The 27,892-nt window shown below is 44.9% G+C and overlaps 1 protein-coding gene and 1 pseudogene across 1 annotated transcript in view; both read right to left on the bottom strand.

Annotated features, from left to right (window-relative positions):
• Positions 1–3,630: 3,630 nt before the first annotated feature.
• LOC142443587 (galectin-8 pseudogene) lies at positions 3,631–7,409 on the bottom strand (annotated as a pseudogene).
• An 8,509-nt stretch (positions 7,410–15,918) lies between these two features.
• Positions 15,919–27,892, bottom strand: part of SCD5 (stearoyl-CoA desaturase 5) — a 197,577-nt gene continuing 185,603 nt past the window's right edge. Inside the window, exons 4-5 of the mRNA XM_075544133.1 lie at positions 23,365–23,597; positions 15,919–16,914 (exon numbers count right to left, since the gene is read on the bottom strand). Of these exons, the coding sequence (XP_075400248.1) occupies positions 16,724–16,914; positions 23,365–23,597 (424 nt within the window). The 3' untranslated portion in view covers positions 15,919–16,723. The remainder of the gene's footprint in view (positions 16,915–23,364; positions 23,598–27,892) is intronic.

Genomic DNA, 27,892 nt, shown 5'->3' with positions numbered 1-27,892 from the left:
CCTGATAACATGTCCAAAATACATGAGATGAAATCTCACTATTCTTCCTTCTAAGGAGCATTCTATGTTTTTTGGCCCATGATACTTTCAGTGTTCTTCACCAGCACCATAATTCAAATGCATCAATTCTTAAGCCTTCTTATTCATTATCCAACTTCCATGTTCAAATACGATGACTTGGACCAAATGTACCTTAGTCCTCTCCAAAATCCTTGCTATTCAGCATTTTAAAGACCTCTTATGCAGTAGATTGGCCCCAATGCAACATATTGTTTGATTTAATTACTGCTTCCATGAGCGTTGTTTGAGGAACCAAGCAAAATGAAATCCTTGACCATTTTAATTTTTTCGCCATTTTTAATGATGTTTTCTATTGGTTCAATTGTCAGAATTTTTGTTTTCCTCACATAGAGTTGCAATCCGTACTAAAGGCTACACTCAAAATGCATAAAGGACCACAAAACACTTAGAAGAAAAATCAAAGGCAATGTTATCAAACCTAGTTTCCAACCATTATCTCTCTAATATAATAACATAAGCACAAGCAGTAAAAGATACAATAAATAAATGGAACCTCATAAAAATTAAAATATTTTGCTCATCAATAGACTTTACCAAAAGAGTGGAAAGACCAAATACAGCCTGGTAGAATATCTTAGCAAATTTTATATTTGATAACAATCTAATGATATATATATATATCTTTGACAATAAAGACAAATAAAATAACTCAATCGTAAATAGACACAGAACTTGAGTAGACATCTCACCAACGTGGACATTCAAATGAACACTGAACACAGAAAACAATACCCCCCCAAGAAAAAAGGGTAGATACTAAGGCTGCTTATTTATGTGTAACCCAAATCCTCATGAGATTCAGTTCCTTTGTTTGGAAGTTTAGGGTCATGATGTCACGGACTATCCCATTTAATTGGCATACTAATGTGTTAGTGCTTCTGTGGCATAGTAGTTACATGTTTGGCTACTAACTGTAAGGTTAGAAGTTTGAAACCACCAGCCACTCCTTGGGAGAAAGGCAGCACTTCTACTCCCATAGAATTATAGTCTCAGAATCTCACAGTAGCAATTCTATTCTGTCCTGTAGGGTCACTATGAGTTGGAATTGGTTCTGTGGCAGTGAGTTTTGGTTTTCTAGGGGTGGGGTTTGTGGTCAGAAATCTTAAAGTCTTGTAAATAACTATCCAAGGCACAATAATTGGTCTCTATTTATCTGGAGTAACAAAAAAGGAAAGATGGGAATAATAAAAGGAATGTATGACTAATTACCTCTATGAACAACTTCTGCTGCCTTTGTCTTGAGCATAGCATTGGAGAGTGTCTGACTACTTGTGTTAAGCAAGGTTCTCTAGAGAAACAAAGCCAGCACACTTATGATCATATAGATATAAGGGGATAGGTTTATCCAACAAGAAGGAATTCAACAGCTAATTAGTCCACGCAGAAGTACAGAGGGCTCAGTTCAACTGACTTTTGTAGAACAGTTAATATACTAGAAATCCTTCAACTCAGTAGGGTCCAAGGTCAAGGAAGCAAAGAGCAGAGCCTTCCCTCAGGCAAGGCAGGCAGAGTCTGCTTGAAGGTAGCAGATGGCAGGGTGTGTCAGCAACAGTCAGTAGGTCTGGAGCTTAGTGAAGTAGGCCGTGATAGAATCTCAAACTCAAGCACAGCAACAGGATCCACCAGCCTTAAGCTCAAGTAATGTACACACCAGCAGTGTGGAGAAGGAGGTCTCAAAGGAGGCTCAAGCTTTAGCAACATGATCCATGGGGTTGGCTTGTCCCACAGGTAGTGTAGCACACAGATTATCACAGAAAGCTAGCTAAAGCAGCATCACGCTGGTCCAATCACCAGGGAGCAAGAAAGAGATGGGATGCCAGCTGTCTTAATTTATTTCTGTCATATTCCAATCAAGCTGGGACCCAACTGTGATAGTTACATAATATGGTGTCAATTTGAGGATTCGGAGTGAAGAGGTGGAGTCTAGCCTGTCAATCAGGTTCATGGGTTCATTTAGAGGTGCAAAGGAGATAAATAGCTTGCTGGAGGTGAGACACATGCTCACTCCCTGCAAGACATCCCTGTGGAAAAGACACATGGAGAGAAGCTGATGGAGCCAGACCTCTGGAACTGGGAAAGCTGCATGGAGAGCCCTGCCCATACTGAGATGCTTACAACGTCACTGGATCCACAAGACTTCCCACCAGCTGGCCTGTGATCTCCCTGCATTTGGCATCATTGCATGTGTTTCATGAGCCTGAAGAGGACTTTAAGATTGGTATCAGACTTATGGATTTGATCTGGACTGGGATGTTTACTCAATATTCAACTGCTCTTGTATATAAAGCTCTTTCTTATACACATATGAGTATCTATGAATTTTTTTTCTCTTGTCATCCCAGACTAACACAGTAACCAAACTCCACCCACATGTTTCCATTGGCCTATTTGACACAATAAACCCAACTACCACACTACCATTATTAAACATTTTGGTCAAAGATGCTATAGAAGAATCCTGATGAAAAAGAAGAAAAATTCAAATGAGAATTTCAATTCTTGTGGACTCCAGACTTTCTGGAGCTATAGAAGGTAGATGAATCCCTGAAACTATTGATCTGGGATAATCTTTAGAGCTTAAATAGCAAATATTCCCCAAAGGCTTCTTATAACCAAACAGTAGCTTAGCTTAACTAGTTTGAAATTATTTGCCTTGAGCATATCCTCTTTTAAGAACTAGCTATATGGGATCAAATTGATAACCAGAAAGTTTAGGGGGCAATGAGTTTATATTAATGAGGGAGGGACAACTCAGAAAAGGAGGTGAGAATGGTTGAACAACTCAAAAATGTCATCAATGTCACTAAATTGTACATGTAGAAATTGCTGTATTGATGTACAATTTGCTGTGCATGTTCTCAACAATAACAAACTTTCCAAAATTAAGGGGAAAAAGTCTGCCCACATTGGTGGCACAGGGTGAACCAGACCCTGGCTTCACATGGCCTAGTAAGGGTAAAATGGCAGAATGCAAGGCTATGTCAAAAAAATTGCTATTAAGTGCCCAGTTCATGCATACATGGGCTTATTCCAAGTGAAACCTGCTTGCCTATGTCTCTATGATTATGGAGTAGCTGCAGGAAGTTCTCTCAATAATATATTTGTCTTAGTCTCATTAGGGTGCCTTCCCCATCCCCTAAAAGGATACTTTTTGTGCCACAGGGCGGGTGGGGGTGGGAATGGTAATGATTTTAAGTTCTGAGTTAATACCAAATTCTTAACAAAACTCAAGCTGATAGCTTCCCAAATCGTTGAAACTTTGCAACAAGTTTATAGAATGCCACACAAACAACATTTTGTAGAAGAAAAAAAAACATCTTAAGGAAGGTCAAGAAGACCTGAAAGACAGCCAAGAAGATCTTCAACCTCAATGATAAAACAACTGTAGACGTCCAGAAACTGATGAGAAAACAAAAAAGAATTATTGCTACATAAGTACTGAAGCTAGGGTCATGTGGTTGAGCATTCTTTTTGCTTGGTTTTGTTGTAACTAGGTCTGTGTTATATAAGCCACTTTGTATTTCATTTTTTCGCTGCAGTCATGTCCTACTACCAGCTCCTTACGTCCAGTTACTTGATCTCTCCATAGATTTCCAGTGTGTCAATTATTGCTAAGCTTTTTAAATCTATGTTTGTACTCTAGGCTATGTGCACCATTTATTGCGACCTGGGATTCTTTAACATCACACTAAATTATCATGTCAAAGTACATTCCAGGAGCAAAGAGGAAACTAGTAATATTTCTCTCTTCTTCTCCCCAGGAGTCTGGAAGAAAAGAGTTTCTTACAAATGCTTTACTATTCAGGCACGGATTCAAGTGTAGAGCAACATCCCTTGATTTCCCTGTTACTACATCTCCGTTGAAGCCTCTAGCATTACTGTTCACTTCTCCTTTGATGACGACAGTCCACCCAGGGCCCATGGAAGAGTTCAGCCTTGCAACGACAGGCAGCGTATTTTCTCTACGTACATGTGTCAACTCCACAGAAGATGCTTGGGTACCCTGTAAGTCAGAGCTGAAGCTAAGACCGATAGGATGAAGATTCACTTTGCCATCAATGCCCAGAGTGTTGATTTTCTCGGGGCTAATCCTGCGTACGTAGAGGAGTGTATGCTTTCCATTCACAGCCACCTGAAATTTGTCCTTCAGCACCATTATCACAATTTCAAAAGATTTTTCTTACTGGAAAGGCATGTCATAGGTGATGTCTTCCCATTCCCAGTTTTCATTAAGGAGAGTATCACAAACAACGCAGCTAGATCTTTTGAAACGTGGGTTGAGATGAAAGGCCACAGCTGCTTGGAGTTTCACACTGCCGCCACACTGTAAGTCCACCTGGGACCTGTCTGAATCGTTAGGCACATGCCCATGTAGTCAATCAAAGCCCCAGGGTCCCACTGCTCAGGCATGGTGCCAACATAAGGGATCACCTTATATTGATGACATTTTTCAGGTTGTTCAAGGACAACATCATCCTTTCCCACCTGATTGTTGATTGGGGGAGTCTCTCTTTAGTTTAAGATCTATGCTTTTAGATAATTTTCACTTAAGGCTTCCCAGATTGAAATTGGGGTACACACCCATTCCACCATGTACATTTGGGGCTTTGCATTTGGGACGCAAGGAAACTGAGTCCCGGAAAGAAATCGAGAAGGAAGCCCAAAAGGAAAGTGGGTTTGCAGAGAGACACCTTGGTCTCTGCTCTTGGCCCGTGGCCAACTCAGTCACGGGAGGATCTGTGAAAACGTCTACTCAACCGATTCGGGAAAGAGGGATGTTTGCAGCATTCTTAATTTTAAGTGAACATCTTGGCTCAGGAGGCTTTCCAGTCAATGGGTGCCAATAGCGCTGTGTGAAGATCAGCTGGCTCAAAGAGCTGGTGTTTCCATCCACCTTTAAAGCAAAACTGAAGCTAATGGAGATGATTTCATGGGGTAAAATCATAAGCTGGGACGATCCTTGGCTTTACCAATATTTACCAGAGAGCAAGGGCCAAGCACAACAGGAGCTTCCAAGAGGATCTGCTGGGGCAGTTAAACTCAAGACAGAGAGGTCAGCTCAGAAAATGACCCTTTGGGGGTATTCCAAAGGCATAATAGTGGTCATTTTTGTTGTTGTTTTGTTTTTTGAAGGACACAGAAAAGTCCTGGGAGTGTATCAATTATTTTTTAAACAAGCGGCCATCTAGCCCAGAAGCAACAAAGCCCACATGGAAAAAGCGCACCAGCCTGTGCGATCACGAGGGGTCGAAGGGACCAAGTATCAAGCACCAAAGAACAAAAAATCATATCATCATGAAGGAGGGTGAGTGCGCGATGGGGACCCAATGCCCATCTGTAGGCGACTGGACATCCCTTGCTGAGGGGTAGAGGGGAGGAGATGAGTCACTCAGGGTTCAGTGTAGCAACAATGAAACTCACAACCTTCCTCTAGTTCTTAGAGGCTTCCTCGCCCCGCCCCACCCCACCCCCACTATCATGATCCCAATTCTACCTTACAAGCCTGGTTAGCCCAGAGGATGCACAGTGGTGCAAATAGGAACTGGAAACACAGGAAATCCTGGATAGATGAACCCCTCAAGACCAGTGGTGAGAGTGATGATACTGGGAGGGTGGAGGGAAGGCGGGGTAGAAAATGGGAACCGGTTACAAGGATCTACATATAACCTCCTCCCTGGGGGACAGACAACAGAAAAGTGGGTGAAGGGAGATGTCGGGCAGTGTAAGATATGATAAAATAATAATTTATACACTATCGAGGGTTTATAAGGGAGGAGGGAGCAAGAAGGGAGGGGGAAAAAGAAAAATGAGAAGCTGATTCTAAGAGCCCAAGCAGAAAGCAAATGTCTTGAGAATGATGAGGGCAAAAAATATACAAGTGTGCTTTATGTATGGATTTTGATGAGTTGAATAATCCCCCAATAAAATGATTTTTTTAAAAACAAATTGAAAAAAAGGCCTGGAAAGTTGTACAAAGAAATTATATTTTTTCGAAGCTCTCCCCATGGTCTGGTGGATCTGTGTCTTGCTTCAACAGTGTTTGAACAGAACAGATCCGGGGACTCCCTGTCTCCAACCTTCGGCCACGCAACAGTTTTCTTTCTGGAAGTAACTTCAGGACCATCTTCTCGGCCATCCCCTCCTCTTGGGACGAGCGAATACTTTAATTTTTTAAAAATCATTTTACTGGGGACTCTTACAGCTCATAACATTTCATACATCAATTGTTTCAAGCATATTTGTACATACATTTCCACTATCATTTTCTTTTTTTTTACACTTTATTAGGGGCTCATACAACTCTTATCACAATCCATACGTATACATACATCAATTGTATAAAGCACATCGGTACATTCTTTGCTCTCATCATTTTCAAAGCATTTGCTCTCCACTTAAGCCCTTTGCATCAGGTCCTCTTTTTTTCCCCCTCCCTCCCCACTTCCCCCTCCCTCATGAGCCCTTGATAATTTATAGATTATTATTTTGTCATATCTTGCCCTATCTGGCATCTCCCTTCACCCCCTTTTCTGTTGTCTGTCCCCCAGGGAGGAGGTCTCATGTAGATCCTTGTAATCGGTTCCCCCTTTCCAACCCACTTACCCTCTACTCTCCAAGTATCGCCCCTCACACCCCTGGTCCTGAAGGTATCATCCACCCTGGATTCCCTGTGCCTCCAGCTCCTATCTGCACCAGTGTACAACCTCTGCTCTATCCAAACTTGCAAGGTAGAGTTTGGATCATGGTAGTTGGGGGGAGGAAGCATCCAGGATCTGGGGGAAAGCTGTTCTTCATTGGTACTACATCGCACCCTGGCTGACCCATCTCCTCTCCTCAATCCCTCTGTGAGGGGATCTCCAGTGGTCGACAAATGGGCTTTGGGTCTCCACTCTGCACTTCCCCCTTCATTCACTATGGTGTGTGTGTATATATATATTGCATGATGCCTTATACCTGGTCCCTTTGATCCCCATGATGCCTTTGGTCCCCATGATACCTTATACCTGGTCCCTTTGACCTTGTGATTGCACAGGCTGGTGTGCTTCTTTCATGTGGGCTTTATTGCTTCTGAGTTTGATGGACGCTTGTTCACCTTCAAGACGAGCAAATACTTTTGTGTGTGGTGACCTCCAAACCAACACATCATGAGCTCTCAGATCCACTGACACGGAGGCCGGGGTCAACCGTCTGGTCAACCTGCACCTGCTGGCCTCTGACACCTGCCTCTCTCCGGGCTTCATTTTCGACCGTGATGTTGTGGCCGTGGAGGGCGGGGGACACGTCTTCCGTGAGCTGGCGAAGGAGTAGCGTGAGGGGCCGAGAATCTCTGGAAGCTGCAGCACCAGCGCGGCGGCCGCGCCCTCTTCCAGAATGTGTGGAAGCCCCCCAAGGTGAGTGGGGTCGAGCCCTGGACGCCATGGAGGCTGCCCTAGCCCTGGAGAGAAAGCTCACCCAGGACCTTCTGGACCTGCATGCCGTGGGGTCCACTCACGCCGACCCTCATCTCTGTGACTTTCTGGAGAGCCACTTCCTGGACAAGGAGGTGGAACTCCTCAAGACGATGGGCGACCACCTGACCCACCTCAACAGGCTGGCCAGCCCCCAGGCCGGGCAGGGCGAGGATCTCGTCCGGAGACTCACTCTCAAAGACGACTAGGAACCTGTGGCGCCAAGCCACCTGCGAGGGGCCCTGTGCCTCCGCCCTGCCGGCCTGTGCTGCTCTGCCAGAACCTGTCCGAGCTCCAGCCAGCCAGCCGCAGTGCCACGGCCCTGGAGCCCCTCCCCCAAGCTGGGGACCAAATGGAAACAATAAAGCTTCCTTTTGCAGCAGCAAAAAAACCCCCCAAAAAACCACAATTCTATTTTTCGCATCATGACAATGTATGTGCCTGAAGGCTGTCTACTGAGAATGTCAGTAGGAAACCCTGCCTCAGTGCAGCCGACAACTCTGATCTTGCCCCGCCAGACTTCTTTTTATCCCCGAAACTCAAAGAACAATGAAAGTGAACATGGGTTGAGCTCTTTGCGGACACCGATACTGCCATCTTGCTGTGTCGACCGACGTGTGCAGAAATCCTCCCGGGAGGGTTGGCGAGATGGAAATCCTGCCTTCCGAAGGGTAGTGACCTAGACGGAAGGTATGTTGCGAAAAGGAGAGTTTCACCTTTTTGATATGTTTACATAACAAAGGGTTCTATGATTTTTGTTTAATAAAGCCATAGTTTTGTCTTATTTCCCCTCAAGTGTCATTGCTTAAGGGTTGCCCACATGGAAGTAAAATCAAGGCCTTTCCTTTTAAAATGGCCGTTTGAAAGCATCCTGGCCAACGTCTACTTTCAGATTCCTTTCGCTCGGTTGGCTATGGTACCACAGGACACACCTTCTAACAGCTGACGCTCGGGATTTGGATCCGGTGTGTGACCGACAGCTCCGTCTGGCAGGCGCTGTGAGAACAGCAGAGAGAGGCGCTCACGGGCGGGCATGTCTGGAATACGCACTTCACGGTGCTGGAAACGTAAGTGCCCTTTAGCTCAGAGAAGGAAGTCGAGGGAGCCCAGTCAGCTCTGAGAGCACGGTTCTTGCATTTGTGAGCAGCAATTGCAGGGCCAGGAAGGAAATGAGGTGGGTCTTCCCTGCTCCTTGAACTCAGACGTGAGACCCTGGTTTGCTGGAACTGGAAAAGCACCACTGCGCAACGATGACTCTATTCAGCCTGCGGGTGTCCCAGCTAGCTCACTGCATCCTGCCTCAGTGGCCGCGACAGGGAGCTGGCAGGGTGCCACACTCTCTTCACCCCACCCTTACACATGACGTTGTGCAGCTCAGGATGGGGAAGCTTCCTTTACAAACCGGTCCAGGGATTGGAGCCCACAGGCTTGGACAAGAGGTTTACAGGAAATCTGGTACTGAGGACACACCCAGCCCACTCCCGTGGGGCCCAGACATCCTCCACCACCAGAAGCACCAGACATCCACCACCACCACTAGAGCGATGGTTCCCCAGCCCTGCCTAGCCGGGGCTCATGTGAACAGCGGTGCCCCTTTATTATTATTTAAACAGCTTATTGGCACTTATCCACACATTATACAATTCAATAGTTCAATCCTAATATGAAGAGTTGCACAGTCATCACCACAATCGATGCTGGACTATTCTTCTTTGTACTCATTGTTATTGGTGTAATTATTTTAATTATGGCAAAACTGTATGCAACAAAATAATTCTCCAATTCAACTTCGACATGTGTAGCTCAATGTTAGTGATTATACTCTGCGTGGTGTGCAACTATGATTGATTTCCTTTTCCAGATTATTCCACCACCATTAACATAAACTCAATGTCCCGTAAAGCAAAAACTCTTCCCCTTTCACCCATGGAAGCCTACGGTCAACTTTGCTTTGTTTTTCTTTTTCTTTCTTTTAGCAGTTTTCTAGATATAAAATTCACATTTCCTTCACTTCCATGGTTAAATCGCTTTTAAGAGAGTTGTATACACATCATCACAATCGGTCCTAGTGCTCCCTTGCCCCTCCTGCATGCACTGTTTGCTCCCCATTTCCCTCCCTGGTGTCTTCCTCGTAACCGTGCGACAGAGCCACAGGCAAGGTGTAGCTGACTGGTTTCCAGGATGGGCCTCTGAGAGAGGCGAGGCTGAAGGGAAGAGCAGACAAAGAGGCAGTAACAGCTGCTGGCGGCGGCTGGCACAGTCAGGCTTGTTCTATCACAGGTGGGTTGTGGCCTAGGATTCCTCCTGCTTCTGAAGCTGCAAATTCAGAAGCCAAGTTCATTTCTCGGAGGGGGGTATGGACGCTACAGTCCACAGGGAGCAGGAGTTTCCAGTTCATTTATAGCACTTCCTTGACGTAGAGGAAGGGGAAGGAAAGAAATTGGACTAATTCCCTGAACTATAAGTGGAAAGGGGGGGGGGGGAGCATCGTACCGGTTAGAATATTTCTTTCTTTCCTTGTTTTTCACTGAGGACTGAGAACTAGCTTCAGTGTCCTTTGTAATTGGGAACAGGCATGAAATGGATATATCGGTGTGCCTGGTACCTTGTCCCTCCACAAATCTTTTCTCCAAGTTCCGGACGAGGAGACACATTCCCAGGTGATGTGGTAGGTCAGACATGTCCTTGAAAGGAGGCGTGGAGGCCAGACGGCCGGAGGGACAAGCAAAAGAGTAGCACTAAGGCACGGTGCTTGAAAGACTCTGGGGGTGCTGGGATCTTTGGAAGGAAGGGAGAAGAGACCCTAACATGACAGAGCTGAATAACATCATCCAATCCACCATCATCAACACTCACGCACGCACGCTCACACGCACGCACACACACGCATGCGCCAGCAAGCCAACTCCACCTTAGGGCAAGTCCATGTGTGTCAGAGAAGCATGCTGCTCCCCAAGGGTGGCAGGGGCACCGCTGGTAAACGCCGATGAATCAGCAGCAAGCACATCAACCGGCTGCACCATCGGAGCCCTGCAGAGGGCACATGAACGTGCTGAGGGGCTGCTTAGGAGCAAAGGGGAGCCGAGAAGCCGGCCCTCCTCACTTCCGGTCTGGGGCTCTGTGTCCTGCCTCCCATTTGTCTTGTTTGGAGCTGGCTGCTCCCCTGATGTCTCCTAGGGCCTGCGAGGACCGGTGCTGGCTCCCTGCCTGTGCTTCGAGTCGCTGCATGCAAATAAGCATCGCTGTCCCCATTCTGTGGATGAGGACACTGAGGTGACAGAGAGGCTAACTGGGGTCTCAGGGGGTGTAGCCTAAAAGCATTCCCAAGGTGACACCGGGTGGTAGATTTAAGAGGTAGGGTTCAAACGTCGGACTTGGAGTCCGTTGTCATTTATAAGGCCCAGGTATGCCTTCCAGAAGTCCTGGCGGCATAAATGGTTCCACGTTGGGCTGCGATTCGAAACCACCAGCAGCTCTGAGGGAACGAGACAGGGTCTTCTTAACTCCCCTTAAGTGTTACAGTCCGGACAACTCCAGGGGCAGTTCCACCCTGCCTGCAGGCTGGCCATGACTTGGCATCGAGCTCGGTTGGTTTGGGGTTTTCTTTCATCAGCTTAGTTTCCATGGTGGATTCTATTTGTCTTGCTTCGTTGTGCTCTGGGAAGGTGTGACTCATAGCCATTGTCATTAAGAAGGTGTCAGTAGCCTGAATCCAGGGTGCGGGCAGGATCGCACTCTCTCTGAAGACTCTAAAGGAAGACCCTTTGTTGTCTCTTCCATTTCGTCTTTGCTCTGCCTGTCTCTCAGTGTCTCTTCTACAGGACAGCCCAGATGGCACCAGGCCCCAGCCTGCTCCTGTATGCCCTCCCGCCATCTTAACCCATAGCATCACAGAAGGCTTCTTTACAAACAAGGTCAAAAGCGCTTTCCAGGGGCCACGACGTAGTCTGAACCACAGCTGCTAATCCCTTCTTTTTACGGATGAATTCAAAAGACAAAAACTAGATTCAGGAAAAAAAACATGTTCTCAAGGCTACACAGCTGGCCAGCAGTCTGCATGAATCAGACTTGGGCTGGCGTTACCTGGCGGGATAGCACCATATGGTTGCCATGATGCTGGAATATTCGCTACGGGAACTGCTTCCCCTTGGCAACCTCACTTTGGGGTTGGAAATACATGTAGAGCTGAGGAGATGAAAGGCAGGCCACAGGGCAAGAAACTAGCATGTCCTCTTCACCTAAATTCAACCTTTCAAAAGAAGCACCAACCCCCCTCGGGCCACCTTGGATGGGTCTTTCCAGGGCTGCTTTCTTCCCTTCGATGTTGCTCAGACCTTCAGGGACTGTCAGGACAGTTGGCACTAAAATAAATGAACCTTTGTCCACCACTTGCCTGCAAATCACCAGCCTGAGGTCATTCAAGGATATCACTGCAGGTAAACAGGCTGTACGCAGGCTCACTGAGGTGTGGTTTGGGTTTATTAGGGTTACCTGGGAGCGTAGTGGGTTACATGTTGGCTGATAGCCGAGAGGTCAGCAGGTTGAAACCAGCAGCCGGCCTACAGGAGAAAGCTGAGGCTGTCTTCTCCCATAAGGCGTGAAGAGTCTCAGCAACCCGCAGGGGCAGTTCTGTGTACTATAGGGTTGGCGTCGACTCAGGGGCAGTGAGTTTGGTTTGGGGGCTTTTTGAGGAATAATTTCCTTTTATGATGTTCCAGATTTGAGTCGGGAGTGAATTCAAACCGACAGGCAAGTTTTAAGGTCAGAATTAGCTCTGCAGGTCTGTCTAAATAAGATAGGCTGGATAAACAATCTGGAGGAGAAAACAATGGGACTGACAGTTCTGGGAGGTCATGGGAGAGGGAGAGGTGGGGGAAAAGGTAGTGGTGTTAACAAACCCAGGGACAAGGGAACAACAAGTGATCCAAATCGGTGATGAGGAGGGTGTAGGAGGCCTGGTAAGGCGTGATAAAGGGTAATGTAACTAAGAAGAATTGCTGAAACCCTGGTGGAGATTGAGCATGATAGTGGGACAGGAGGAAAGTCGAAGGAAATAGAGGAAAGAGCTGGGAGGCAAAGGGCATTTATAGAGGTTTAGATAAAGACATGTACATATGCAAATATATTTATATATGAGGATGGGGAAATAGATCTATGTGCATATATTTATAGGTTTAGTATTAAGGTGGCAGAAGGACCTTGGGCCTCTACTCAAGCATTCCCTCAATGCATGAATATTTCTTCTATTAAATTGGCATTCTATGATGCTCACCCTCCCGACACAACTGCTGAAGCTGAAACAGGTGAACAAGTAAATGTGGTGAAGAAAGCTGACGGTGCCCGGCTATCTAAAGATATAGCATCTGGGGTCTTAAAGGCTTGAAGGTAAACAAGTGGCCATCTAACTCAGAAGCAACAAAGCCCACATGGAAGAAGCACACCAGCCTGTGTGATCATGAGGTGCCAAAGGGATCAGTTATCAGACATCAAAGAACAAAAAAAATCATATCATTGGGTGCACACCTCCATGATACGATCGCTGAAGACAAATGGGTGCATAAGCAAATGTGGCCAAGAAAGCTAATGGTGTTTGGCTGTCAAAAGAGATAGCATCTGGGGTCTTAAAGGATTGAAGGTAAACAAGTGGCCATCTAGCTCAGAAGCAATAAAACCCACATAGAAGCAGCACACCAGCCTGTGCGATGACGAGGTATCGAAGGGATCAGGTATCAGGCATCATCAGAACAAAGAAATCTTACCATAGTGAATGAGGGGGGGAGTGCAGAGTGGAGACTCAAAACCCATTTGTAGGCCACGGGACATCCCCTTACAGAAGGGTCTTGGGGAGGAGATGAGCCAGTCAGGGTGCAATGTAGCAACAATGAAAAATACAACTTTCCTCTAGTTCCTAAATGCTTCCCCCTCTCTACTATCATGATCTGAATTCTCCCTTGCACATCTGGCTAGACTAGAAGATGTACACTGGTACAGATAGGAACTGGAAATACAGGGAATCTAGGGCGCATGATCCCTTCAGGACCAGTAGTGTAAGTGATGATACTGGGAGGGTAGAGGGTGAGTGGGTTGGAAAGGGGGAACCGATTACAAGGATCTACATGTGACCTCCTCCCTGGGGGATGGACAACAGAAAAGTGGGTGAAGAGAGATGTTCGACAGGGCAAGATATGACAAAATAATAATTTATAAATTATCAAGGGCTCATGAGGGAGGTAGTAGCGGGGAGGGAGGAGAAAAACATGAGGAGCTGATGCCAGGGGCTTAAGTGGAGAGCAAATGTTTTGAGAATGATGAGGGCAAAGAATGTACAAATGTGCTTTACACAATTATGTATGGATGGATGGTGATATGAGTTGTATGAGCCCCTAATAAAATGATTTTTTTTTAATTTGGTACTTTTACGACTCCAAGGCTCCCAGAAGCCTCCCCAGTTCGGCCCATTTTTGGTCCCCGCTCCTACAAACTTCGCCGGGAACATGGCTACACTCTACCCAAACCCGGCCTCAGCACCATGGTCTTCTGCGGGGCTGCTCTTTAAGTTTGGCTGGACCACAGCGCAGCTGGGAAATACCACAGTTGCACCCAAGAAAGCTTTATAATATGTATCTGGTCCAGAACCCACCAATGGCCAGAATCCCACTCAGCTGCAGGCAGCTAAGAAATCTACATCTGATGGCTGGAACCCAGCTGCTCAGGAAGCACCGAGCCAAGGTGAGGGAGGCGGGACCCAGCCGGAGCCCGCCACACCCTCTCTGGTCATCGCTGAGCCTAGTGGGGCTCATGGAAGGAGGCAGGGTTGGATTCCAAAAAGAACAAGGTAGCCAGGGTTACGTAGTCATTCGTACTGAACAACTTCACATTTATGCATTCATCTACACATTGACGAGTCTGCTTCTGGGTATGGCTGGTTCCTGTCTCTCTTCCAACCACACCACACCTGCCTCTAGAATCAAAGCCTCATTTCCAGTTTCCAGTCCCTGACAAGGACAGAGTACCCAGTAAGCCTGGGCTTACTTGTGCTTTCTTACTAATCGGTAGTGACTTGCTCATGCTTGCCTTGCCTAGTGAGTAATCTGGCCCTGGAAGGAGGGACGGATCCTTTAAGTTCCTGAGTAACCTCTAGGAGCTCAAAACCAAACTCACTGCCATTTAAGTAGATTCTGACTCCTAATGACCCTATAGGACAGGGTGGACTGCCTCGGTGGATAGCTGAGACAATAAATCTTTACAGGAGTTGAAAGCCTCGTGTGTCTCTGATGGTGGTTTTGAACTGCTGACCTGGTGGGTTAATGGCCCAACCTGTAACCCACTATGCCACCAGGGCTCCTCTGCAGGAGTAAAGAAACCATTAAAAACCAAACCAAACCCCCGATTGTGGAGTCAATTCCGATACCTGGTGGTGCCATGTCCCACAGAGCAGAACTGCTCCATAGGGTTTTCCTGGCTGTATTCTTGATGGAAGCAGGTTGTCAGGCCTTTCTTCTGCGATGCTGCTGTTTTGAGGTTGAACCACCAACCTTTCTGTGGGTACTCTAGTGTGAGCCATTCGCCTCAACTGCGGACAAGGAGTAGAGGTTCTTACCAATCAGCTGGAAGCAGTGCAGGAGAAAAGGCTGTTGACTGAGAAATGGGAAATGGCCCATCAGGTGTCCTGCATTCCAAATGAAACCAACTAGCCTGCAATGGGTGCAGAGGCAGCGGTCTGGCTGTAGGCTCTCTTGCTAGCTGAGAGCCCCCATCAAATGTGAAATCGGATGGACATCACTGAACGTCTAGCACCCTTGAGAGAATTTCTCCAACATATAAGTATCTAGACAAGCACACCAAAGAATTCATAATCATTTATTGTAAACCACTCATAGTACACACATTAGTAATGGCAAAATAACACTGCTAAACACCTGCTGGATGAAGAACTTCATTATGACAATTTCCTACTGGTTGCACTTCTTACCCAAAGTTAAGTTTTAATGTTAAATTTGACTTCTTTCCTGAAAAAAAAAAACCACAACAAAACCCTAGTTTCAAAGCGCTCCAATACCAACACTGTCAAGACCTTTCATTCCGATCTAACGTCTAACACAAAGGGCGCGGAATCCCGTTAATTTCAACATGCTCTTTACAAGGCAACCTAACACACAAGAATTTATTATTTTTTAATCCAGAAGCTACATAATGTTCACTTATATTTTGCTGTCAAAATCAACGAAGGCTTGCATGCAGGTAAAACATTAGCGGACAATGAGTTCTAGTTAACTGCTGGTTATTAAGATCCGATGGTCTCGAGTGGAAAATTAATATGCTATTTCACAGATGTCGATCAAATACATGCATCACTGGCGAGGATCAATTCGAATATAAATTAGGTGTCTAAACATTTAAATGAGCATTTAATTTGAGCTTAACACAATGTCTGGCATGTCTGAGTTATACACCTTTAAAATGACAATATCAGAGAGAATGAAACCAAACACCTATATAAGCATTGAATCATAGAACTGCTGGGAGTTCAGCTTGGGACACAAAACCAGCCGGGGGGGTGAACAAACCCCACTTGAAGCACAGACAGGGCATTCACGAGCTGTAAATAGAGCCCAAAACACACATTCATGGTAGTAGAGCCATTTCCTGTGTTTTCCTTCTGAAGAGCTGTCGATTCTCTTGCTGAAACAAAACAAAACAAATGTACACACACTAATTACCAAACAGAAACATTCTTGCATGGCTACTTAAACACTCACTCCCCTTTTGTCTTCCACCCTGCCTCTCTGCTCCTTCTGAAACGGTATTGCACAGCGATGCTGGGTTCATTGGGATGAAAGAACAAATGCTCTCCCGAGTCAGCCTGACAGAGCACCCAATGCCTTCATCCAGTCAGGGTGAACCTCACTTGGGAGCGCATGGTGATGTATGTTTGACATAGTGTAACTATGGCAATGAGACCACATGTCCACATGCTAATGTTAAATCATAGTTGCACTGACTTCTGAAAAATGTTTTCCACGGCTAGCTGTCCTTAAAGCATTATTTTGAGATAAACAGAAAGCTCTTGAACAGATTCCACCTCCTCCCCACCCTCCAGCCCCCTCCCACAACCCAATGGGCATGAAAACTACAATAACACAGGCAATGATCAGAGACGTCAGCAGCAGGCATGTGGAGTGGCGGCTTCAGGTTCAAATACTGCCATCTCCAGTCCTTGTTTTCCGGGCCTGGATGACTGACTGGGTTGCCCGTTTCCGGTCAGTGGCCAGCCCCAGCCAGCACATGATATCAATGAACCAGGTGGTTGGGTTGAAATTCAAGCCAAATTCACTTGCAGAGTAGTCGTAGGGGAAGGTGTGATGGTAATTGTGGAAACCTTCACCTGAAAGACAAAGTGGTCATTGACATTACTCAATCATCTCCTGGCCACACATTTTTTCAATTAAAAAAAATCATCCATTGATGGAAAGTCTATCATGATCAAGGCACTGCCAGGCTCGCTGGAGGATTCAGCAGAGCAAAAGATTTGGGTGGGTCCTACTCTCAGGAATCACATACTAGTTGGCTGTTCATCGTTGGCTAGCCCTGAGTGGGCCCTGACCCATAGGGACTCCGTGCCCAAGAGAATGAAATGCTGCCAGGCTGTGTCCTTCTCATGATCACTTGAAGGTACAATTGTTGTGAACCACGGGGGGTGGGAAGTAGGCCTTTCTTCCCAGTCTGTCCTGAAGCGCTCAGCTCACTGCACCACTCACCCCGACTCGGACACAGAGATGGTGGCTGTGCGGAAGGTGCATGCTGAGGTTGAAAATTGAGCCCAGGCCTCCCATATGGAAGGAAAGATGCCATCTACTGCCAAACCACCAAAGCTCACTTAGGTGGCTAGACAACTAACTAGACTACATCCACGGACAACCAACAACCAAGTCACCTGCCTAAATGCTCAAGTTTATATTTCCCCCACGTAGCTGAGAGAAAGGACACCGTGACTACGTTAGAGCTACACTTGAGCTAAACGTTAACTATCCACTAACAGATCATCTTTTTGATGTACGGACATACAACAAATCATCCCACTCTGGCTCTTGTGCACTTTGAACCTGTAATTGAACTCATTCCCAAAGACCGCCCTCCAGCCCCAAACAGGTAAGCCTGTTGAATAAACAGTAACACCTGTGAGGAACATGCTCCTTTGAATAATAAACCATATGAGACCTGAAAGGCTGCCTTCGCCCAAAACAACATTCAGAAGGCAGGAGGGGCAGGGAAGAGCACTGAGTGGAAAGCAGGGCGTCCAAGGAAGAAGCGGGAAGGAAGCTGTTACAGTGAGAGGATTGCAGGTAATGTCATGAAACACAATGGGTACAAGGCAACAGTTCTCAACCTGTGGGTCACGACCCCTTTAGGGGTTGAATGACCCTTTCACAGGGGTCGCCCAATTCATAACAGTAACAAATTACAGTTATGAAGTAACAACGAAAATAATCTTATGGGGGGGGTCACTGCAACATGAGGAACTGTATTAAAGGGTTGCGGAATTAGGAAGGTTGAGAACCACTGGTGTGAGGTGTTGGATGCAAAACTAATTTGCTCTGTAAACTTTCACCAAAACCACAGCAAAATGTCCACAGCTGAAAAAGAAGACAAGCCCTCCCTGTGGGGTGGAGTCATTAAAGGAAAACTTCGTGGAAGAACTTGAAAGAGCTAAATGAGGTTCTTTCTGCCAGGTAGTAAATTGGAAATCAGTTCCATCAGTCATCAATAGTGATCTATATGATATTCAACTTCCAGGGAGTAACTTTTCCTTCTCCACCTCCACACTTTCCCTCTTAGTGTTTTTGAGAGGTCTTACAACCTCTCAATGGATTTTTAAAACTGGTTAACACTGAGATATAGTTCCTATACCAGATATGTCTCTCATTTAAAAGTATACGGATCAATGATTTTTAGTATCTTCATAGAGCTGTGAAGCTATCAGTACAATCAACTTTATAAAAATTCTATTACCCCCAAAAGAAAATCCCATACCCCTTAGATGTCCATTCAATTCCACCCCACAACCCTGGCCCCAGGCTAACACCAATCATCCAATATAACATGCTCTTCGTATAGAGTTGCATATTCTGGATATTTTGTGAGTGGGACCATACAATATATAGCACTTTTTGACTGTCTTCTTTCATTTAGCACCGTTTTCAAGGGTTGCCTAAGATGTAACATATATTGAAACCTCCTTCCTTTTTTGGCTGAATTATATTCATTGATAGGTGTAACACAGTTTATTTATCCATTTATCAGTTATGAACATTTGCATTGTTTATACTTTTTTGTGTGTGGTTATTATGAATCACTCACTGACATTGGGTCAATTCTGATTTGTAGCGACCCTATAAGACAGAGTATATCAGCTCCTGAGAGTTTCTGGGGGTAGAAAACCTCATCTTTCTCCCAAGGAGTGGTTGGTGGTTTTGAACCACCAACCTTGTGGGTAGCAGCCCAACAGTATAACCCACTATGCCACCAGGGCTCCTGCTACTAAAATCCTCTGTGCATGTGTTTGTGTGCACATATGTTTTCAGTTCTCGAAGACTGGAATTGCTAGATCAGATGGCAACTCTATATTTAATAGTTTGATGACTGCCAGGGTCCCCCTTTCTTTCTTTATTAAAAATTGTGGTGAAAAATAAACAATCAAACCTATGCCCATTCATCAATTTCTACATATATAATTCAGTGACATTGATTACACTCTTCAAGTGCTACCTATCCTTTCCCAAATATTGTTGCCATCATTAACAGAAGTTCAATGCCCGCCGAACTCCCATAGAAGTCCTGGTGGTGCAGCTGTTAAAGCACTTGGCTCTAACCAAAAGGTTGGCAGTCTTAACCCCCCCGCCCCCCGTCTCTCCACAGGAGAGAAAGGTGATAGCTGACTTCAGCAAAGCTTTCAGTCTTGGAAACCCCAAGGGGAAGTTCGATTTTGTCTGGTTAGCTTGGTGTGAGTTGAAATTGGCTTGAAGGCAATGGGATTTTTAAAAAAATAAGAAGTGGCTTTTTAAGTGGACACTGGTTATAATATATTGCTCTTCCAAAGTACATTTGAAGGATTCTGTTCAACAATGAAGAGCAGACTCATCAACATGAGGTCTGCAGTTTCCTTGCAATTTATGACTGCCCTACCTTGCCCACCATGCATCATTTTTAGCGTTTTCAGTACAGAGATGTCGTTGCTCCTTTTTTTTCTTTCCAGAAATAGGCACTGCTCTAAGATGTAGGTATTACCCATCTTGCTACACAGGTGGAACAAGAACTTTCTAAGGGTTGTACACAGCAAACAGAGTCAAGTGTTGGCCCAGGAAGTTTTGCCGCCAGTGACCAGCTCCTGGGCCTGGGCCACCGCTGCGCTCCTCGGGTCTCTTGGTCTGTGCATCCCTCTAGCAGGTGGTGGTCCATCCGTCCCTACTCCTGTCTGCTCTCAGAAGTAACTCTGGGGATCACTCCCTTCATGAAAGTCCCTCTGTAGTGCCAAGAGTGAGAAGGTGGGAAATCAATAGACAAAGTCAGGGAATTCCTCCTGCTTTTGTAGTCACTACTCTCCCTAATTTCCCAGTTATTTCATAGCTAAATCTGGTCTTTCTCCTACCTGTGCTTCTGGCAAGCTTAGTGGGCAAGACCATTAAGACCACTGGTACCTTAAGACACAGATGCCCCCAACAAAAATGGTGGAGCAGAAACACATCACTGAAAGGCAGCAGTGACTGTTTCATTAAGTAGTAGAAACTGCCCTTCCTGCCTTTAATCTTCGTGCTGAAGGCTTCGGGTACCAAGAAGCCTGGGATGCTTCTGTAAAGCAACAAAGTATGTATTCCTCACTTACTGTGGGTCATGAGCAGTTGGAAATGCTTTAAAAACAATTACCACCGAGTCAATTCCAACCCATGGTTACCTGGAACTGACCCTACTACAAGGCTTTTGCTTGTTTGTCTTGTTGTGGCTGGAAGACGCTAGGGCCACTGGTACTCAAGTGCCAGCATGACGCCCAAAGTGAACAGCGTGCAGCAGAGTGTCTAGACTATGAAGAAGAATAGGCTACTTCTGAGGAATTAGCCATGGAAAACCTCATGGATGACATCGAAACGTTGTCAGATCTTGAACAGAAGCAGAGCATTGTCCACGATACCGTGAGAAGAAGGTCCCCTACGTCAAAAGACACTAAAAATACAACTGAGGAAGAGCTGCCTTCCCAAAGTAGAGTTGACCATAATAACCTGGATGGGTACACCTTCCCGGAGTAAAGCCTTCAGAACCTTCATTTGCTGAGGGGGCATGACTCAAAATGAGAAGAAACAGATGCAGACATCAATTAATAATTGACCCTTGGAACATATGTGAGACAGACCAGCACTAGCCACGGTAACGCCATCTTGTTGACTGCCGAATGATCTGCCTCCTTCCCCCTCCCACCTCGGAAAGTCCCACTAGTGACTTATTTTAGCATGTACTCTTATGTTCTCAAAATCAAAACATTGTAATTACTGATATTGTTCCTTTTGATGTTGTAACCAGGAGATCACGATTCTTATTTATGAACCAGGATATTATAATCAATGCTGTACCCTGTAACACTCACTAACTCTAAAGAATAATAACATTGCTTTTGCTTTCCGCTCTTGTCCATGCTTGCTTAACTCCTAGACAATTGATAAATGAATTTTTGTCTTTAAAGATGGACTGAAATGTCCACTTGGGATTGCAATCAGAATTTCTTTTAGATTCTAGCAGTCCAGTTATAACCAAATAAAGACTCTTCTAAATTATCAAGACATATAGTGGCTGTCATTTATTTGAACCCACAACATTAGAAGTATGAATCTAGGAAAACTGGAAGTTGTAAAAAATTAAATAGAACGCATAAAGATCAACATTCTAGGTAATCGTGAGCTGAATAGCTTGGTTTTAAGTCAGGATGCCAGGAATGACAGCTTTAAGAAGAATGACATTGCATTCGTCTTCAAAAAAGGGCATTTCAAGATCTGTCTTGAAGTAAAATGCTATAGGATGATATCCATCTGCATACAAGGAAATCCAGTCAACATAACCATTATTCAAATTTATGTACAAACCACTAAAGCTACTGATGGCAGAAACTCGACCAATGTCTTGAGTCAAGAACTGATTAAAAATTCAATCAAGATTCATTGATAATTATTAGTGAAAGAATACAAACGTTGGAAACAAAGAGGGGGCAACAGTAGTTGGAAAATATGGTCTTGGTAGAACAGCGGTTCTCAACCTGTGGGTCACGACCCCTTTGGGATTAGAAAGAGCTTTTCATAGGGGTCACCTGATTCATAACAGTAGCAAAATTACAGTTATGAAGTAGCAACAAAAATAATTTATGGTTGAGGGGTCACCACAACATGAGGAACTGTATTATAGGGTCGCAGCATTAGGAAGGTTGAGAACCACTGCGGTAGAAGATAGAAATGAAGCTGGAGATTGCATAATAGAATCTTGCAAATGACTTATTCATAGCCAATACCTTTTCTCAACACAAAAGGTAACTATACACATGAGCTTCCCCAAATAGAACATACAGAAATCAAATAGGCTACATCTGTGGAAAGAGATCATAAATAAGCTCAATATCAGCGGTTGAAATCAGGCCAGGGCTCACTGTCAAACAGATCACCAATTGCTCATATGCAAGTTCAAGTTAAAGCTAAAGAAAATTAAAATAAGTCTACTAGAGCAAAAATATTACTTTAAATCTATCCTCCTTGAATTTCAAGAATATCTGGAACACAGATTTGAAACATTTAATACCAATGACAGGAGCTGGAATGAGCTGCGGGCGAACATCAAGAGCATCACACATGGAGAAAGGAAAAGGTTATGAAAAAGACAAGAAAGAAAGAAAATATCAAAGTAGATGCCAGAAAAGACTCTGAAACTTGCTCTTAATCACAGAGTAGCTAACGCAGATGGAAGAAATAATGACCTCAAAGAGCTAAAGAGAAAATTTCAAGGGAAACTGAAAAGACAAAGTGAAATGTTAGATTGAAATGTGCAAAGATTCAGAGATAGAAAACCAAAAAGGAAGGAAGTGCTAGGTATATCTTCAACTGAAAGAACTGAGGAAAAAATCCAAGCCTCACGTTTCAATATTTAACAATCTGTGGGCAAAATATTGAACTATACAAGATGCATCAAAAGATAGAAAGTATGCCCAGTCACTGTACACAAAACAAGCAACCCTCTAGTTGACATTTCACCATTTCAGTAGGTAGCATATGAGCAGGACTTGAAGCGCTTCTGCTGCTTATTTAGGACAATTTTTATGGTTAAAAAAAGCGCTACTATTTATGATCATTTGCGGCCACTTCATGTGTGTCAGAGCAGAGCTGTGCTTTGTAGGGATTTCCATGGCTGATTTTTCAAAATAGATCACCAGACCTTCCGGTAGAGGCATCTCTGGGTGGATCTGAACTGCCAACCTTTCAGTTAGCAGCCGAGTACTAAGAGTTTGCACCACCCAGGGGCAGACTCAATAGCAACTGGTCATTGACTATATACTAGATGCCAGGCAGCACTGCACGGAGTGATTGCCCTCCAGCACTTTCCTTAGTCCTGGCAACATCCCCATTAAGGAGGCATCGCCAGTCCTATTTTCCAGTTGGGGAAAGCGTATCAGAGAGATCAAGTGACTTGTTCACCATCCAGGCTTCTAATTCCAAAGGCCAAGCTCCTTCCATTCCACTCCCCCGCTGCTCTTCACAGACGTCATACAACAAGGCAGAAGCCCCCCACTGTCTCCCGGCACCCTACTCACCAATGGCGCCCAGAGTAACGAGCGGGTTCTGCCGCGGGCTGATGTGCTTGTCATAGGGCCGGTTGCCGTACATGTGGGCGGCGCTGTTGACCAGCCAGGTGACGTTGAGGGAGATGGTATAGCGGAGGACGGAGGCCAAGAAGTAGGAATTCCACAGACTCTCGTCCCAGATGTACCAGGGCACCAGCGTGGGGATCATGAAGCACATGAGCACCACACTGGTCTTATAGTACCTGGAAGGAAACACACCACGTCATTGTGATGGTGGCAGTGGGAGCAGGCTGCGCAAGCCAGAAGAGGAGCTTTGTCAGGAAGAAGCCCAAGGAAGGGGCTGTGCCAGGCAGCTTCTTCAATTCCTTCTATAGTATTTAGACCCTCCTGTGTGATGATGGAGTCACACACCCAAACACCTGCGAGGGCAAGGCGGGAAATACAAATCGGAGAATCAGGGCAGGTCGAATGCTGTGGGGAGTGGCAGGACCAGAGGCATGGATCAGAGGGGCTACTATAATCCTGTGTTGCTAATCGAACCTTATGCAGCTTAGAGTTACATTGTCCTACAAGCCCCACCAGTTTGAGACATGGCCCCAAGATTTCTTTCATCAGCCAATCAACTGTTCTTTCTTAAATAATACATGGTAGTATATCGATTCAGCATAATAAAACAAGGTAAGCAAAATGTTCTTTGTGCATCCACGATGACTTTGTAAACCACTATGAAAATAAGCAGTAAGGATAGGGATAGATGTGCTCCTCCTAAAAGATATAATCATGAAATAGCAGCCCTGCAGATTGGGTCTCTGGCAGATCCCTTTTTTCCCCCACAGGTGAGGGGCTTGGGACAGCTTTACCATCAGACAGAGATTATTGTAACCTTGGTTCTGGTGAGTTGAACCACAATACAATATGATACTTGGTCGGTTGCCTCCTTCTTGACCCAAGCTGAATTTTCTCTAGGCTCAAGTATTTCTTGTATGTTCCATGACAGAAATTTCGTCTCTGAATTTTTAAATATTATTGGTGGGTTTTTTTCTTTCGTATTCAGTATTTTTATCTTTACATGATGATGATGATTTGCTTCTTTCTGTCTCATTTTGGTTTTGTCTTTCTGCTAGGTCTCCCAGTTTAGGAAGCACAGAAGAGGTGGATGCACGCACACAATAATAGGTACAACGGTTGATCAGGAAGCAGGGTTGGGGAGGGAGCACTCGAGCTGATGGTGACAATATATAGATAACTCTTTTTAGAAGTGGCTTAACTGTGGCGTGTATGACATGTGACTATCAGAAGATCAAGAAAACCACTACTGAAAAAAAGAGAAAGAATCCTACTTGACCTCTGGTTACCATGGGTGAGAGAGGAAGAGTTTTTGCAGCGGGCACCGAGTTCATTGTAATGGTGGGGGACAGCTTGATAAGGAGAACAACAATGGTTGTATGCATAAAAAGTATAATTAATGGCACTGAATTGTACTTATAGAAGTTGTTGAATTGGTGAATGTTCTATTGTAGCTATTTTTGCCAAAATTGAAAAAAAACATGAATAACAGTGAATATGGGGTGGTGGTGGCAAATGTCCTAAAATTGACTATGGTAAAGATTGTACAAGTCTTCTAGATGTGATTGAACTATGGAATTGTATGACATGTGGATGAAGTGCCAGTAAAACTTTAAAAAAATTCAGGCCTACAGGAAAGATCCAAAATAGGCAAGTATGTAAAGACCTAAGTTTGGTAGTAGGTTTATTTGCTGGGAAGGGGACTCACTGCTTAGGAACATTCGGCTTCTGTTAGGGATGATGGAAAAATTGTGGAACAGATAGTGGTGATTGATGTACAGTGTGTTCGGCATAATTAATGTCACTTGATTGTACATTTTTTGGCTATGCAAAGGCATTCAACTTTCTTGGATCATAACAAACTATGGGTCACATTGTTAAAATAGGACTTCTAGAACATTTCATTGTATTCAAGTGGAACCTGTACATAAACCAAAAATTGTGCAGCGAGAACAGGGGCTAGTGTATGACTTAAAATCAGAAAAGGTGTGCATTAGGACGGTAGCCTTTCACCACACTTACCACATACACTTGAGTGTAAACTGACCCATATATCAGTTTGAGGCATCTAATATTACCACAAAAACTGCATAAAAATGTGCTGAACGGTCTGGCCCCATCACGGTGGGGCGAGGCACGAGGGCATGCAGCAGAGCAGCAGGGGGAGCAGACTGATGAACCCCACAGGGAAAACCCAAAATAGACTTGGGAGACAGAGCGTGGCACCCCATCAGACTCAACTGGAAACACTCATAAAGGCCAACAAACAGACCTTGAACTATTTATAAGCTTTTCCATTTTTGTCAGTGGCTTTCTTTTTCGTTATTTTGTTCTTGCTTTCTGCTGCTGTTGTCGTTATTGCTTTGTTGGTTTTGACTTCCTTTGTTGTTTTATTTGGCTTTGCCTGGTTTTTGTGCTTATTAATGTATCTGCATGTCTATCTAGATGAGGTAGGCAGGATAAATGATTCGGAGATGATAAGAACGGGACCAATGGTTCTGGGGGGATACCGGAGAAGGATAGATGGGAGAAAGGAAGGTAGTGGTGGAGGGGAGAACCAACCCAGGAACAAGGGAACAACAACTGAACTAAAATCAAGGACAATGTAGCAGTCAGGAATTACTAACCCTAATGAAGGCCAAACATGATGGGTCAAGAGGAAAGTAAAAGGAAATAGAGGAAAGAACCAGGAGGCCAAGGACATTTATAGAGGCCTAAATACAGGCATGTACATATATGTAAATATTTACATATAATGAGAGGGGGAAAGAACTATGTACTCATATCTATATGTTAAGAATTAAGGTGGCAAATGAACATTGGGTCTCAACTCAAATACTCCCTTAACACAAGAACACTTTGTTCTAACAATCCGGCATTCTGTGATGCTCACCTTCCCAACACTATCGCTGAAGACAAAGTGAGTGCATAAGCAAATGTGGTGAAGAAAGCCGATGGTGCCTGGCTATCCAAAGATAGCACATCTGGTGGTCTTAAAGGCTTGAAGATAAACAAGGAGCCATCTAGCTCAGAAGCAACAAAGCCCACATGGAAGAAGCACACCAGCCTGTGTGATAACGAGATGTCGATGGCATCAGGTATCAGGCATCTAAGACCCAAAACAAAACCATACCCAAGGTGAATGGGAAGGGGAGCACGGAGTAGAGACCCAATGTCCATCTGTAGACACAGGGAAGAGGTGAGCCAGTCAGGGTGCAGTATAGCAACAATGAAACACACAACTTTTCTCTAGTTCTTTGGTGCTTCCTTCACCCCACTATCATGACCTCAAATCTACCTTGCAAATTGGGTTAGACCAGAACATGCACACTGCTACAGATAAGAGCCTGCAACACAGGGAATCCAGGATAGATAAACCCCTCAGGGCCAACAAGGAGAGGAGAGATAACAGGAAGATTAGGGGAGGGTGGGGGGAGAAACGGGGAATTGATCACAAGGATCAATCTGGGAGCCCCTCCCAGGAGGACGAATAACAGAAAAGTGGGTGAGGAGTGATGGAGGATGATGAAAGATGTGGAAATAATAACCTATAACTTATCAAGGGTTCATGAGGGAGGGTAGGAAGGGGAGGGAGGGAGAAGAAATGGGGAACTGATATCAGGGGCTCAAGTGGGAAGAGAATGCTTTGAAAATGATGATGGCAGCATATGTGCAAATGTGCTTGACACACTGGATGAATGTATGGATTGTGATAAAAATGTATTTTAAAATGTATTTAAATACATTTTAAAAGTATTTTTAAAAAGAGAGAGAGACGTAATATTTAAATGCAACATAGGATCCCAGATCAGGTCCTCAACAACAACAACAATTAAAGAAAAGTATTAGGGCATTTAATGAAATGTAAATAAAATCTTTAGATAAAATATTCAAAAATTGCATTGAAAAAATCGGCTTATCAACATGGCTGGCCCCACTATGAGACATGATGCCCCTCAGTGACTAAGGGCGATACAGGGGACAGCACCGGAGACACAGTGTGGGAATTGCACCTGACCTGATCCCACCACACCGAGGCAAATCACTGGGGGAGTGCAGCGGAACAGCAAGGGAATGGAGTGGCAAGGTCCCCAGGAAATGCTGAAAGTGGACTTCAGGGCCAGGGCGTGTTGCCCCAACAGACTGGACTGGAAAACGCTCCTAAGGGCCAGCAAACGATCCCTGAACTAACTACAAGCTTTTCTCTTGTGAACTGTTTTATTCTGTTCTTTGTCAGTGGTTTGTTTTTGTTGTTTTGTTGTTTGGTTGTATACTGTTGCTTTGTTTTCCTCTGTCTAGTTTTCGTGCATGTTAGTGACTCCACAGGTCTGTCTGAATAGGACAGGCTGGATGAACTATCTGGAGGAAAAACAACGGGACCGACAGTTTTGGGGGGACTTGGGGTGGGGGGGTAGGGGGGGTAAGGAAGTGGTGTTAACAAACCCAGGGACAAGGGAAAAACATGGGACCC

The sequence above is a fragment of the Tenrec ecaudatus genome, chromosome 3 (genome assembly GCF_050624435.1).
Source record: "Tenrec ecaudatus isolate mTenEca1 chromosome 3, mTenEca1.hap1, whole genome shotgun sequence".
Lineage (NCBI taxonomy): Eukaryota > Metazoa > Chordata > Mammalia > Afrosoricida > Tenrecidae > Tenrec > Tenrec ecaudatus.
This window is presented reverse-complemented; position numbering and strand designations above follow the sequence as displayed.